Here is a 15,892-nt window from a genome sequence, read left to right as displayed (position 1 = left end):
CATTTATTTATCAAAACTCGACGAAACAATAAAAATTTCTTGCAATCTCAAAATCGTCCCCTCTCCATCTCCAATCGTCCTCTTCCTTCGAAATCCACCCCCAAGAAACTTGAAAAAAGAGAAAGAAGGAAAGGGGTTGTTTCCACATCGCGGAGGGGGAGAGGAGTGGCCGTTATACTAATTTGGCGGGCGCTCGTTAACGACCCCTTTGAGGTCATAACTCGTGCCGCAAGTCGATTCCCGCCCCGTATACGTGTACGTGTGTGTGTGCGCGCTTTACGCTTTCTCTCTCTTCCGCCCCACCAAACGCGCGCCCTGCTCGCTGCTCACAGTCAGTTCGCTTCTTGAAAGGCATCGCGACGCTCGCGAACAACGACGACGTCGACGTCGACGACGACGAGGACGAGGACGAGGACGAAGACGAGGACGACGACGACGAGTCGCGCGTAACCACGGTGGGCTGGTGGTAGTGTGCATGCGCGGCCGATCGCCGCGCGGCCTGTCGTGTGGCGGCCAGGCGGCCAATGGTGGGGGTGAGAAACGTGCTCGTCACCCTCGAGGAGCGGCGCGAGAGAGATTCAGTAAGCGCCGCGAGTCCGCCGTGGCCGGAAGTGGTCTCGTGGTGTTCCTCGTTCACGTTCCCACGCTTTCTCGTGCCGATCTTTTTTTTTTTTCGAGTGATTTTCGAGTCGGTGATCTGGCCTTCCCTTCCCACCTTCTTCGAATGGTATCGCGGAGGAGTTTTGAGGTAATCGATCGAGCGAGTGGGAAGAACTTTTGGAATCAACGCGGCCAAGTTTAACGAGGGGGTTGTTAAAATTGGATCGTTCGGTTGTTGGTGGTGCAAGAGGGTGAAGCTCGATGGTGTTTAAGGGGAGTGGACGGGAGTCGTGAGATCGGGGATTGTTCGTTAAAATTTGCAGGATCTCGGTAAAAGTAATTACGTTGAAAGGGCGGGATCACCGTGTCTCGAGAGGGGATTGTTGCCTGGCTTCTTAAGGGAAGCTCGCAAAGGATCGCGGGACAGCTTCTGGCTAGCTGACGTCATCAAGGAACAAACAACCAGATCGAAGATCCGTGTGGCAAGGGAGAGATATTACATCTTGAAAGGCTGGGGACAAAGGGCTGTCTAGAAGTCGACAGTCTAGAAGTTGGGGAGAATCGGGAGAAAAGGGATCCCCATCGATCTCGAGGAGGAGAAGGAGAGAAAGACGAAAACACGGATTTCAACGGAGAGTATTCGAATTACTGTCGAATCTGCTCGATCTGGTTACTGTCGGCCCGAGTCTACTCGAGTAACCGTGATCCTATGTCCCGTCTGTCGTCCGATCTTTATTGAGGTTATCGTTCAACACCCTTTGATCGTTGCCATTCGCTGTTATATTTGGAAAGTAACGCGCGCAAGCATTTGTGAGCTCCTTACGGAGAGAGTTCTCGGGCAAGATGATAACAAATGCCAGGATCGCGATCAACGTCCGGTTGCACCTGGTCGACTGATCGTCAAAGACAAATCGAGAAAGGGCGAGGGGAGGCTCTTTGCACCAGCGGGATTGAAAAAACGATGTACGAGAGGAGCAAGTGAGAATTCCTTTTTTTGCGTGTTCCCCCCCTTTTTTTTCGGTGATCTCTATCAGAGAAGATGTGCCTGCGACACTTGCTACTCTGCCTGCTGGGTGTCATCGTCATCGTGAACGGTGAGTCTTTGATTTATCTTTTCGCACGGGTTTTGTGTCCTCCTCGAGTTCGAGTAAACGTGAAAATGTGTATTCGAAATCGAGTGGTATGATTGAAAGAAAAGTGTGTAAAAAACAAATTATTGAGTGGAATTTTTCCATGTAAAAATCTGATTTTAGAAGAAGTTTCAATGAGGTTATCGTATACAAATATTATTTCATATATTTCATATACGTTCGATTTCATCACATACACGGTGATATTGCATACATGGTAATAATATATACGTCTATTCTTATCCATAAGTATCTATCGTGCTCTCAATTGATTTAGAACAATGATAAATTAATGGTTTACGAGATAAAAGTACTTTTATCTTAATTTAAACGATAATGAAAATATAAATGAAGTAAAAAGTAAGTAATTCTTCTAAAATATTCTAAAATATTCGTCTTCCTTGTATCGTGCTAAATTTTGTTCATAATGATTTATAAGATAAAAGTATTTCATACAAAAACTTGACATTTGCACGACTTGATTTGATATTATGGAATGATATTATTGAAATATTTGTTGAGCGAAATTTTAGTGTCCGTTTTTATCCATGCAGAAGGAATACGAATTCGTTGACGCCATGTACATTAAAATTTTGAATTTTGTCGAGGAGGATCGAACACGGATTGTTTTTGTATACCGTATGACGAAGAGAACGCGAACTCGAAAGTGTCGTAAAACGGGAGGCAAGTTTGCAGCCAGCCACCATTTAACCAAAACTTTTTGCCAACTATTTTTTCCCTTCCCTCCCCGTTTTACTCTAAATTAGTTAATAAAGTCGGAAAAAAAAGGTAGCCCGTTTAATCTGATTTTAAAGAGAGGAATAGAGTTAATCCTGTCGACTCTCAAGGACATTGGAACTTTGTGCAATTTACGTTCCTATATAAGTTAGAAAAATTTTACTTTCATAAATTTTAATCCATTTTAAATTAATTCGATTTTAATAGTATATATTATAGCTTATTTTTATAATATTTTAATATAATGTAAGAAATTCTTCTCCATTTAAATCAAATGAACGTGATACGCAAACTACGAGAGAAAAATGCAATTTCAAGCTTGATATAGCCCTTACTCCCAAATAAATTATCAGATATATTAAATATCGAAATCGAGAGAGATTGTTTCAATAATTCAATCACTTTTAGAAATATCTCATAAGAAACTCATCCATCTACCTTTATTTAAATTTCGAAATTTATCTTCCACTTTCAAATAAACAATTATTTCGATTTTTCGGCTAAACGAATCCGTCGATTATCCGGCGAATAAAAGAAAGAAAGAAAGAAAATGGGAAAAGAAAAATTAAAAGTATTTATTTTCAACGAGCTTGGAATCCATAAACCATGGTCCTGCGAAAAAGACGGAAAGGAATCCTTTAATCCTCGAAGGAACGAGCCTAAGTAGCAAGAGGGCGAAGGGGGTTACGGGAGCGTCACGGGAGAGTTAAGTGAAGCTAGATTACGTTAAGTCGTCGAGTGGACGTTAAAGCAGCCGTGTGCCCGTTCCCAAAGAGATTTTTCGGGGGTTCACGGCAAATAGTGAATGGGAGGAAAAATAAAACACGGTGGAATACAGCCGCGTGTCGTTTTTACACGTGTTGGCAGATTTTACGGCGTGCCAACCCCTCGGTAATCTACGCAGTCGAAGCGAGAGAGAGGGAGAGGAGTGAGGAAAAGAAGGACAGAGGAAGCGGATGGAAGAGAGGAGAGAAAAAAGAAGGGGAGGGGAAGAAAAGTGAGCGAGAAGGGGAGAGAGAGGGATAGGGAGATGGGCGAAGAAAAGAAGGATTGTAAAAAAAAGAAAAAGGAAAAAAAGGCAAACGTGGATCGTGAGGTGTTAACGCGCGTATTAACAGAGCTTTCGTCGAGGGAAATAAAAAAAACGATATGCATGGATGGACGGTGGATTTTCGACTCTTATAAAAAAAAAAAAAAAAAAGAAAAAAAAAAGTATCTAGGAAGGTGAAAGTGAATCAAAACGGGTTGTTTCAGAATTTTTTTCTGCCCCTCTCTCATTCTCTCTTTTCCATTCTATTTTAACCCTGGTGTAGTATCTTCGTCAAGAGGGAAACGGTCGATGTCGATTCTCTTTGGAACGAATTTGGAAAATGCAAAAGCATTTTTAAAAGTTCGTTTTTCCATCTTCGTTTCTCTAGTGTACAAGCAACGACTAATCTACGTCTCGTTGCTAATTTTTCTGTTTTTTTTTTTTTTTTGTTTTTTGGGGCCTTTCTCGCTTCCACTTTCGTTTCCACTTTCCACCGTTCTACGAATTCGAGGCGCGAAAGATTCGTTTTTAAACGGAATCGATCCCCTTTTCCTAGGGAAATCGAGAAAACGAGAAATCGACGGTGTTTACGTTCAATTATTTAACGCAATCTTGCAATAAACAAGATTACTCGGTTTAATGAAATATGTACCCGGATTCGAGCCGTTTAATTTCATCCGCTCGCTGGTCTCGATTCCTCCGGTTCCCTCTGTTTCTCGTCGCTTTTATTGTTGTTGGTTTTATGGAAGGCTCGTTCGTTGCTTGGAATTAAGTCTCGTTCGTTTACAGAATAGCTTTAAAGTTGAACGAGTCGTTGATGTACGCGGGGGAGGGGGGATAAAATTGTGACGTCGTTTGAGGCTAGACTATTTAGGGAATAATTAGAGGATCATCACCTTGCCGAGTAATTTTGAGGAGGATTAAGATTCTTGGCGTGTTTGATCACGTGTTTGCGGAGAAGAGGAGAGCAAAGAATAGCATCAAAGCGTTGGAACTTAAACAAATCAATTAAATTTCAATCCCTTCTTTTGTACGAGGTTGGAACCAACTACTTCTTCCACTTCATCCTTATTATTTCCTTTTCTTCTTCCACTTTAAATATACACAAGATACAAATTTTATAAATTTCAATCGATTGAATTCTCTGACCACCTTATAATACCTTCTTCCTCCTTCAATTCTACGTACAATATAATCGTATCTATGGCAAATTTCGATCCACGCGGAATGAAATTTTAACAATTCAAAGTCCGCCATCCCTGCTCGGATTCCATCTCATCAAAAATATTCAGCCCCGACAAACAAATATTCCACAATTCCAATCAATAATTCTTACATACCGATACGTAGACACAAAGTAATTTATCCGTTGTGACGAACGGTTTATTTTTCTCAAAAATACCGCGCACGTCGATACACGAGACACGACTAAAAAAGCGTCGGTCCATTTGCGAGCAGAGAAAGAGAGGGAAAAGGAGAAGAGAGAGAGAGAAAGAGAGAGATGGACGAAGAGATAACCACGACAGAAATCAATCCAGACGCAGGCGAGACGATGGGCGCACGGTAATCTTCAGATTTATTTTTATTAATCCCGCGTGATCGATCCGGATGCCAACCGAACCGCGGAATACTTGCCAAATTTACCGAAATATTGCGGTCGTTACGATGTTTCCAAATATTTCGCGGTCGGCAAATATTTATAGGGGGCTCTAAAACTGTATCGCGTATCCGTTCGAAATGAGGAAGTAAATTTTTCTCGATTTCCCCGGGATCGGGCCGGGCTATCTACTCCTCCGCCCTCCACCGTTCCGCTTCCTCAAAGATTCAACATCGCTTTAATCTTTCACGAATTCCCGGAAACGAGTGTAATTTTTCCTTGGCGAATCTTCGCCAAATTAATATTTTTCCTGCGAATTTTTTTCCTTTTTCTTGTATTTGTTTCAAGATTTGCGTTAGAATTGATTATCGAAGAATTTTTCTTTTTTGCTTTATGTATAACTCTTTCAAAGAATAGGAATTTTGAATAGGGAATTTTGGATATAATTTCTTTTTAACTTTAGATATTCTTTCTAAACGAATAAACGGGAAGAAAATTTACTAGACCATAAATTTCTTCCTACATTTTTCATCCCGACGAGGAATAAACCACGTTATGCGAATTTAAAAAAATAATTTAAATACAATTTAATAAGGAATATAAAGTAGATATGAAATGGGTATAGTAACCATCGGGCGAATCGGATATATAAAAAAGGCACTTTTTATCGGATTAAGTAATTTAATAAACCGTGGCGTGTAAAGTAAGTAGCGGAGGTGATTTTCCAAAGTGGAGAGCAAATCATCCCCTCCCTTCTCCCTCCTCAAAAGTGTTACGCTAAGCACATTAATATTTAAGATGTAGTATTTGCATTTAAAAAAAAAAAAAAAAAAAAAGTAAAGAGGGCCCTCGAGCGGTGTAGAGCACGCGGATACTTAGGAGTCGGTATCTGTAATCTCTTGCCCACTTTTCATGCCGCCTAAACCGACGTTAACCCGCCCGTTAATGTGATTACGTACCTCCGTTTCACTCGCACGCCCCTGTCCCCGTTTATAACGTTACACCGGAATCAGATGTTAATCTCGAGTGTATTAACGGTAACCGGGCTTTTTCACGCATATTTTGCAACGTTTAATCCGGATATAATCGCCGTTGTATATAAAAATGTTGTACAATCGGGCAGAGAGAATTTTCTTGTTGTTAATCGTTTCCTCGATATAAACGAACGATTAACGCGAAGTCTTGGAAATCTCAATCCGTTAATAAGCGGTTCGGCGATAAGTTAATTTACAGGGGAAAACGAGATGAAAATTATAAACGCTTGCGCGATATTGATGAAATAAAAAATAGAAATAGCTCTCGAAACGATCTCGGAATTTCGAATAACGAATCTTTTGTGAATCCTTTCATTTTAATGTAATGTCGGTAAGGATTTATCGAACGATCCAATTAGAGGATTTTAATGATCCCTCCAGCGATTCCTTCCAGCTACTTTGACTCTCAATAATTACCAATGATGACAGTATTTTTTTTTTTTTTTTTTTGGTTGTCTTCGTTATTCTTCGTGATGATTCTCGATTAATTCGGATATTATGATTAATTATTAGTTTTTTCTTTCCCCATTGTGGAAATATGCGAATATCTCGATTTCCTTGCTCAATGGATATATACGTTCTATTTATATTTATATCTCTACGAATCCTATAAATTCGTATTGATCCAGTATCATTTTAGAGATATCTTCGTCAATTATTTTCGGAGCAGAGTCGATAATAGCTCGATCGAATTTTGTCGCGGACAGGTGTCGATTTAGAATCCTAAAGAATCAGCGAATCAATCCTTTATTATAACAATATTATTAACGATATTCATTATTCACAATTTTTCCCGTTAAAGCATACTCTTTTTGATTGAATTCTTCTTCAATTCCATCGTGTGAAAATTTTTTCGCACTGTTTACACATCGATAAAATATATTCGAGCTAAAAGAAGTAATCATTATTACGATATCATCGAAAGGAACGATAATTAGTCAAGAATATTTCACGTTCATCGTGCAAAGGAGCGAACGGAAGTATAATAGAAACGAAGTTGAAGTTATAAACTCGAGCTGTGGCTAGTTGGAAGTTAAAACCGGGAGGAATCGTGGATGCCTCCATTCCTCCGGCATCCTTTTCCGGTGAAAGGAAACGCGTGTCAGCGTTATACATTGAAACGCAATCAAACAAACAAGCGAACGATGCACCGTCTGGAACGTAATAGCTTTGTCTTACGACTTTGCCCGTAATCTCCGCGAATGAGGCAAGCGTCTGAGAATTTCGCTCGCTAACACGTGAAAACTTATTCGACTGATAAATTCCGGAGACGTTGCGTCTTTTACTTTGCCTTTGAGGATTAGAGATTGGTTATGGTTATTCATTGAATCGTTATTATATATTATATTATTATTCGATCATGTTTCCTCGATACCTTTCAATGGACGCGTCGTGAAAATTGTATTATAAAATTTTATCGATGGAAAGTAAGGTCGATAAGGAGTTGTTATCGATTACAGAGATTTTTTGATCTTTTTTTTTTTATTTTAAAAATAATTTTTGTTCTTTTTTAAATAGATAAAACTATCAAAATATTTTATTTCGACTGCACGAAAATTTTTATCGTAAAAATTAATTGTATGCTGTATAAAAATTAAAAATTTAATTAGTTTTGTTACAAAAAAGAAAAAAGAAATTAAAAAAACATTGGTCTAGAGGTTCGTTATTTCGATGACCGAAATAATTGCCAAAAAGGATGAAAAAAATCGTAGTGAAAAAAAAATTCGGAATTAATACGGTTATTAAAAGTTTTTCACACGGTGATATAGTATGGTCAAAGTCGAGTCCGTGGATAAAAATTTAAAAATTTATGAACAGTATTGCGATTCAGCTTTACCAGGTGTTGTGCGTGTGTTTTGCGATAAATATATCGCATAATATATATATATATATACAATATGTCTCTAGGGGACTTGATAATTCCAAGTTTTCAATATATATCCCATAATCGAAAACTTTAATTTTTATCTCGTAGAATTTTCACGTAGAATTATAATTAAATTAACGCTAACTTTTTTTTAATGTTTAAATCGCGTGAAGAATTATATAAAATTCTTAAAATTAGAAACATTTCATCGCAAGCGATCCCATGAGAAATAATTTAATTTAATATATTGAAATATTTTTACAAGAAACGAACGAGCGTCCTTTAAAGTGCCATCTGCGATCGTTATTAAAAAAAAAAAAAGAAAAGAAGAGAGAGGAGAGGAGGAGGGAAAAGAAATTTATTTTTACAAAGTTCGATGCTCGAAGATCCATCGCCATTTCTTCGGCAGTATATTACTCGTCGTAGTAAGAAAAGTCTCTGTCTCCGAGGATATAAAACTATCGGAGTCCTTAATAACATTTCGATCATCCTTCGGAGATAAACTTCAACTTTTCGAGATCCGAAAGTGTTCCCAAAGTTCTTCAGAAATACTTCTTTCGTTTTTATTTCGTCAATTAATATCGTCAATTAGAAAAAGCTCAAGAACAACCACCCTCTTTACATATTTCCTTTCGTAAACTCCTTTTAACTTAACACAACGGACGAGGTTGTTCTCAGCCCGCGTCTAATTGTCTCCATTATTACGTAACTCGATCGAATCTCGTCGACTGTTATCATCGATATTAACAGGAATCAGCTCGTAATTATACGAGAGGCTGGATAAAACGAGGCTCAACCCAACCGTAAAGTGCCTCCCTCTATAATAACGCGCCACAGTGTTGTTTCGAACATCTAATATTTCCTCGTCAAAAATTCTCTCGTTTCTCTCTCAGAAATATTGTTTCTTTAAATTCTATATATTGGTCTCGTCGCATCAGGGACAATGTTCGAATCGAGTCAAATTAAATCGAGGCAAACGAACAACTCTAAAATAAAAGCATTGAAAGATGGAGGGTGAAGGATCGTTAGCAGGGGTCGAAAAAAGGGGAAGGATGAAAGCGATAGTTGGCAGAATGTTTGCCCTGATTCATTATCGGCCGTGGCCGACGAGTACGGTTGTCAGTTATTTCGAGCAAATTGTTATTCGCCGTCGGCTCGAAGCGTCAATCAACGTGATTGACGGCGCGTCGCGGCGCTCCGCGTCGCCAGAGGCGTTCCTCGTTCCCACGCGTCGTCCCGCCCCTTCCTTTTTTTCTCCCTCCTCCCCCCCCTCGTGAATTATTCAACCGCTGGAAAACAACTATATCCCTTCGACCGCGTTAATTGCACCCACGCAAACACACGACTGGAGGCAAGCTTCTTGGACGGGGGACGATGGGTGGAAGGAAAGTTTGGCGAATGAAGCGGTGCCTCCCTTTCGAAGCTGATGGAATCTATATAAGAAGCGGATCAAGAGTTTGTTGCTTGTTTTGCGAGTCGCTTTCGATCATTTACGATCTTCCAGTTACTTAAACCAACTCATTTTTTTGAAAATCGTATAAACCATAAATTTGTTATCATTCTTATTCAGTTACACGGTTTAATTGATCAACGTAAGACGACGTACGACTCTTTTCCAGATTATTATAATTTATTAATTTATTAATAATTAAGTTATTTATTTAATCTTAAATTGATTAAAAATTCTCGTCGAAGGAATCTTGAAGAAAATGGGAAAGTAAAATTGTAAATTGTCCAGGAATTTTGTTCACGTTTTATTTTTCATCGTGGAAAGGGCGAAAAAGCTCGAAACATGATCCACAGCCGCGCTTTTGACTTTGTCACCATCGCGAAAGAATGTTCAGATTATTTTCCCGAGTTTTCTTCGCGGCTCGAAGCTGCCTCGCGCAGGCCTGTGTGTGCAGGCTTACCAATTTGAAATGATAATGGGTCTGGCTCGAGATAAATAGCGGTTGCATCAGCGTTCTTCTCCTCTGGTTTGAGGACCACTCGAGGACACTCGAGGCATCGCGTTGCCATTCTCAGGCATCCGTGACGCGCACAGATTGGCGCAGATTTCCGGTGAGCATCACTGATTGCCGACCTGAAAGCCGCGATGTTAATATAATCTTTGAAATTCCTCGCGAATAACGCGATTTCACTCCTCTGTGCAACTATATATTTTACACTCTTGTTATACTCTTACTGTTTCTTCTCTTCCATTCTTTCTACATTTTCACTTTTGTTGGTCTATTATTATTATATCAGCCAGATTCCGTGCACGAAGTTTTTACGTATCTTTAAACAGAATTAATTATCGTGATACGATAAATTATTACGGTATAATTGAGGGAGGAATTCGTTACAAAAAAGTATCTCTTTATCCGTTTATTTCTTCAAGTTCACGAGCGAGGTATATATAATTTCGAGAAATAAAGATATTCGTTCATGTACGTAAAAAGTTTTAAATTGTTAGTCCGAATGAAATTTTAATAACTCGTATATATTTATTTAATGTAAAAACGTTTATGAAATCACTATTCTTTATCCATTCCACAAAATGCTGTATAATTCAGTGAGTGGTTCACGTCAAAATTATTAATTCATCCCATGTACCAATAATTGATGAATCCAATTTATAGAATCGTTCGTGGGTGTCAATTCGAATTCTCCCTTATTCTCTCTCTTGCCGTGCAATTTTGTTTTTGCACCGGCGAAGGAGAAGTTTTTCGATTCCATTAATTCTGCGTGATTGGTGTAGCGGATAGTCGTGCATAATTCGGTGGTTTTGGATGCAAACCAAGTGGAAAGTTTGGAAATAAGCGAGACAGAGTCTAGAATATTTGTTTTTGTTCACGATAAATCATTGGATAAACAAGCAATTGGAGAGATTGTATTTAAACAATAAGCATAGTTAAGTTCATACCAACGTTGCAAAATAAAAACTCTAGACCAGATCTAGAATAGAGTTTGCAAACAACAAACAACGAATTTATATTTATGGATATTATTTTGTAAATCGATGTTTATCAATATTATACAAAATTTTCCATGAAAAGTAAACATCTCTCATAAACTAGAACGTATCCTACTATTTTCCAAATCCATATAGATCCTTGATAAAAAATAACACGATGAAAGATAAAACGATCGAACGAACCTACACGTCAAGAATTTAAAATTAACATTTTCTTTTCCAATCATGACGTATTAAAAAATTCATCCAATATATAAAATCTCCAATTCATCGATTCTCTATGAATACGCGAGAAAGAGAAAGAGAGAGAGAGAGAGAGAGAGAGAGAGAGAGAGAGAGAGAGAGAAAGAATAGAAAATTTCAATTTACTCGTTCGATGCAAAGGAAGAGTCGGTTGCACGCATCTGCATCCGTGCACCCGCGACTCGTCGTGTCCTCGTCGTCTTACGCCGCGTTTCTCATATGAGAAATACTCATCGTGGCGCATGTTGCGATACTCGACGAACGTTTCGCGTGCGTTTCCGCGCGGATGATCGCGCTTATAGCCCGCCAGGCGGAAACGCTCCTCTCCCGCGTCGGTCTCCAGTCGTTTCCCGTGACAAACTGTCAACTTGCACGCCGTCGAGTCTGTCCCGCGATTAGTCGGATCGATCCCTGCACGTTATCCGCCCATGCTCTTTTATTTTATTGCTCCGTTCTTGTCACACTCGACGAAACCCTCCTCAATTATTCATGATTCATGATACACATCTTTTCCTTCTGTGTTTAGCGTAATAGTTAATATCATTCGAAAATTTTATATAGAGAGAAGAATTGCTGCTCGATTATCCGTTTGTTAAAAAAAAAAAAAAAAAAGATGAAAAGTATCACAATCGATCGAGGATCGGTCTCGAAAATTTATCCCAAGATTAATTCCAATTCTTTTAAGATTTATTATTGCTGCTCGCGATATATTTTCCGTTCCAATGATTATTATTATGCGTTTTAAATGTAAATCGAAATTCACGTTACGATAATAAATACCGCGTTATATATTAAAGATGTGTCTGGATTGTAACGAGGAAAGAAGCGAGGAAGAGAAGCGGGGGCTTTAATTCGGGACAGAATTACGGAGCAGAAGAAACGGAAATGAGGGAAATCCCGCGACCGCCGAGGGTTTTGTGAACGGAGGGAGGGAGTTCAGAAGGAATTCTTTCCAACGATGAGACACCTTCGTAATGTAATGGCCGGCATGTAATATGCTGTTGTGCGCAATATGCAACGTCGCCGACCAAATGGAGTTGGAAGGGCTCTCCCATTCGTAATTCAACGAGAGATGAGATTCGAGAGGGCGGATTCAAAGGAATGGAACCGCGAAAAGAAACCGTCCAAAGGCGGAAAACGATTAAAGCTCGAGAGAAGAAATTTGTTTTTTTATTTGGATAAATTGTCTTGAATGACGTATATTCTATAATAAATTCATTTGTACAGTTTAATTCCAGAACGGAAATATAGTGAACCATTATGAGGCATCGTGTTATCGTGTATCGATGATTTAACTTATCGTTCATTAATCTGAAAGAGATGAATAGTTTTATATTGTTGACAACGAAAAAGTTTCATTTTTTTGCGTTATTCTGTGCTGTTATACGACGTGATGGGATTGTAGCAAACGCGAATCTGTAACGTAATCATGATCTAAAATTGTATCGAATAGGGGGTTCAACGTGAACAAGTATCTCTTGTTCCATCGTTAATAACGTTAACGCTGACTACTGTGCGCGCACAATTTAATTTAAAGCTAAATTACGTGGTAGAAGCATTATCTAAATCGGTCAACTATCGAAATTACGATTCCGGCTGTGGATCCGACTTGTCTATGAATTGTCGCGATATTATTAAATTAATATTGTTAGTTGCTGATAGTAAATCGCACTAAATTATCGTAGACTTGATTAACGGAACTAGGCAGAGACTGTGCTCGTCTGTGCAATAAATTTAATTGTATAATAGACTATATCATAGACAATTTCAAACAAAGATAGATCGGTCTCCTCTTATACAAAATTTCTGAATATTGATTAAAGTTTAAACAACAGAAACGTATCGATAGCGTGTACATTTGTCGAGGAAAATGGCGGACACGCGTAGCTACGAACAGACGAGTAGACGGAACGATCATATCATATCAAGTTAAAAGAAGAAAATCTAGGCAAGTGGATTAAGATAGTCATTGCGAATGGAATAGATTTCGTTTGTTCGAATTTTTCTTCGATTTCTCTCTGGGGAAAAAAAAAAAAAAAAAATAACCACTCCATAATATCTCAATTCAGAAATTTTTGTTCCCTGTTTCACGACACGATTTAACGAGGACGCGTGGCGTTTCGAATACTGTTTTTCCACTCGCGGAAAAACCGAGATTATCACGATCGAACGTGCCGCGGGACATCGAGTTCCCCTGGGGAACGAGAAAGGTTTTTTTTCAGAATCGAGACGAGAGGCGATAACGAACCGCCTTTTTTTTTTTTTTTTTTTTTTTCCTTTTTTTTATCGCGTTATTTAGGGACGCGATCGAGCATTATTAGTCAGTTAGACGACGATCGTTCGAAACGAAACGGTAGCGAATTTTTAGCTTTTTAGTTTTCCTTTTTATCCTTTTTTTTTTTTTTTTATCCCTTTTCGAGAGAGCGGAAGGATCGAAAGAGGTTTCCAAGGGAGGAAAAAGGAAGGGTGGAAAAGGAGTTAAGCCGAATTGGAAAATACGGAGGCTGGAGGGAAGAGGTTTATCGCGGAGGATCGTATATGGGCGAGTGTTTGGTATGGTTAAAACGCGAGTACAACGTGCTAATTAGAAGCGTAATCGTGTTGCGTGCGTGCGCCGGTGGAGGCGAATCGAGTAATGTTTCGCATCAGTGAAGGTTTGTTGATTTAACGGTATTTCTGTTGTTGAGATTGATTGATCGGTGGTGTTTTGTACGGCGGTTAATTATTCGCATTGAACGAGTTTCACGTTCTTCTTCTCTCGGTTGTTTTAAGATTTAAGGGGATGTTTATCTTCGTGGTAAATTTATCTGTTTGTTGAGGGATCGAATTTCTATTCGTAGCACGAAAATTATTCAGATATTCTTTATTACATGGAACATTCCCTTTGCTAAAATTTTCTCGTGGAAGATAGTACTTGTCAATATTTTGAAGGGTCGATAAAAATAGTATTGACGAAATCGGTGAAATTATGGGGGAAGATGCGTGAATTCCAATCGCAAGCGACACCGCGTTTGTTATAACATTAATTTCCTGTCGAGCTATAACGACGTCTATTGTGGCCGCAATTTGCGGTCAAAGTTCGCACGCACCCCTCGTTGTTGTTGTTCATCTTCGTTTCGCCATCGTCGCGGCTCGGTTGTTAATAATAGTTAATAATAGTTCCACCGCGAAATATTTCATTTCGAACAGACGATATCGATAAAGATTTCTCTAATTTATCACCCTTCTCCGTCGACCAATCTTTACTTTATTATTAAATTTGTACGAATAAAGATCTTCTTCTAATCTCTTTCTTTGAGATGAGAAATTTTTGATTAGAAAATCGTGTCTGTAAACAATCGGAAAATAATTTCAAGTATAATCGAACCTCGACGATATTTGTAAAGATTATCCAACAAAAAAATCTCGAAAAATAAAAAACGTACGTACAAGCAAGGCTTTCCACAAAATTCCTCGAGCTTAATTCACCGATTTGAATTAATCGAAAAATAATTTCCAGACTGTTCGAGGCACGTTAACGCATCAAACTTTCCAAATTCCTCGCGAGGGTGAATTCTCGAACTTGTCCCGCAAGATACGATCCCCCATAAAGATCCTTTCCTCCGTAAAGATCGAAATTCCGTCGCGTCGAAGGGACGTCCAGTGTCCTTTCTCGAGGATTCATTAAATTACCAGAATCGAGGAGGAGGAGGAGGCAGGAAAACTCGCTGACTGGCGCTGATTTTATATATATCGTTTCTCGTTTCCCCGGATTCCTCGAGTTGGAAACGATTAACCGAATTCCTCGAGATCGCGGTTCACATACCGATTGAAAAAGATCTCTCTTCCTACTTTCATCGATACTCTGGACACAACGTTTTATATATTACGAAGCGATCAATGTGGAGAAACTAGCCGCGCTTAAAAATAATTTTACGACACTTGGATCGTGTAAATAAGAAGGAGTTTGTTTGATTGATCGCTCGAGATTTTTAAATAGACTTTGGGAAGAATTTTGAGCGATGAGAAATCGTCGATTTGTGGAGTCCAAGTAGAGCTTTTTACTCAAAAATATTGTAAAGTGATATGGTATTAGAATTTGAAGATTCTTATCATCGTGTATTTTAATTTTCAATTTTTTTTCTATTAGATAATCCTTCAAGTTTGTGAACTCATCGATGTAGCCTTTTCCATTTTCTTTGAAGTTCTCTGAATTTTATTCCAATTTGTGAGTCAAAAGAATCAATAAAAGATTAAATAATAGTTTTGATAACATATAACATATAATAAATTATTTTAATTATAATTATAGATAAATTCTCATTAGACAGTCATAATATCTGTGACACGATACGATTAATTCTCGAACAAGATGTTTGCGGCCGTCAAAGATGATGAAACCGTGGGTCGACGATTTCACGGATCGGTCGAGATTATTCGATAAGCAGGGTCATATAGTATATAGGGTAATAAGGATTCGAGGTGGTAAAGACGAGAACTTGGACGTACGTGATGGGAATCGAAGCTCGAAGAAAACTCGAATTAACTTTGACAAACTCTACTGGCATACGTGCTATCTTCTCTCTTTCTCCCTCCTCGTGTCAATCTCTTTCCCAACCTTGTATCGAGCTTGTTAGAAATAGACCCTACGTGTCGTCCAAATGCTATTAATTTCTGTCTCGGTTGGTATATATTTTATTGAGGTATTTATTGGACGA

The 15,892-nt window shown here is 38.7% G+C and overlaps 1 protein-coding gene across 5 annotated transcripts in view; it reads left to right on the top strand.

Moving 5' to 3' along the window:
- The first annotated feature begins 607 nt into the window (after nt 1–607).
- LOC122711622 (carbonic anhydrase-related protein 10) overlaps nt 608–15,892 on the top strand; it is a 185,069-nt gene continuing 169,784 nt past the window's right edge. For all 5 annotated transcript variants that reach the window (XM_043930596.1, XM_043930599.1, XM_043930598.1 and 2 more), the window contains exon 1: nt 608–1,694. In XM_043930596.1, coding sequence (XP_043786531.1) covers nt 1,640–1,694 — 55 coding nt within the window. In that variant the 5' untranslated portion in view covers nt 608–1,639. The remainder of the gene's footprint in view (nt 1,695–15,892) is intronic.

The sequence above is a fragment of the Apis laboriosa genome, unplaced genomic scaffold (genome assembly GCF_014066325.1).
Source record: "Apis laboriosa isolate Shangri-la unplaced genomic scaffold, ASM1406632v1 scaffold177_cov149, whole genome shotgun sequence".
Classification (NCBI taxonomy): Eukaryota; Metazoa; Arthropoda; class Insecta; order Hymenoptera; family Apidae; genus Apis; species Apis laboriosa.
This window is presented reverse-complemented; position numbering and strand designations above follow the sequence as displayed.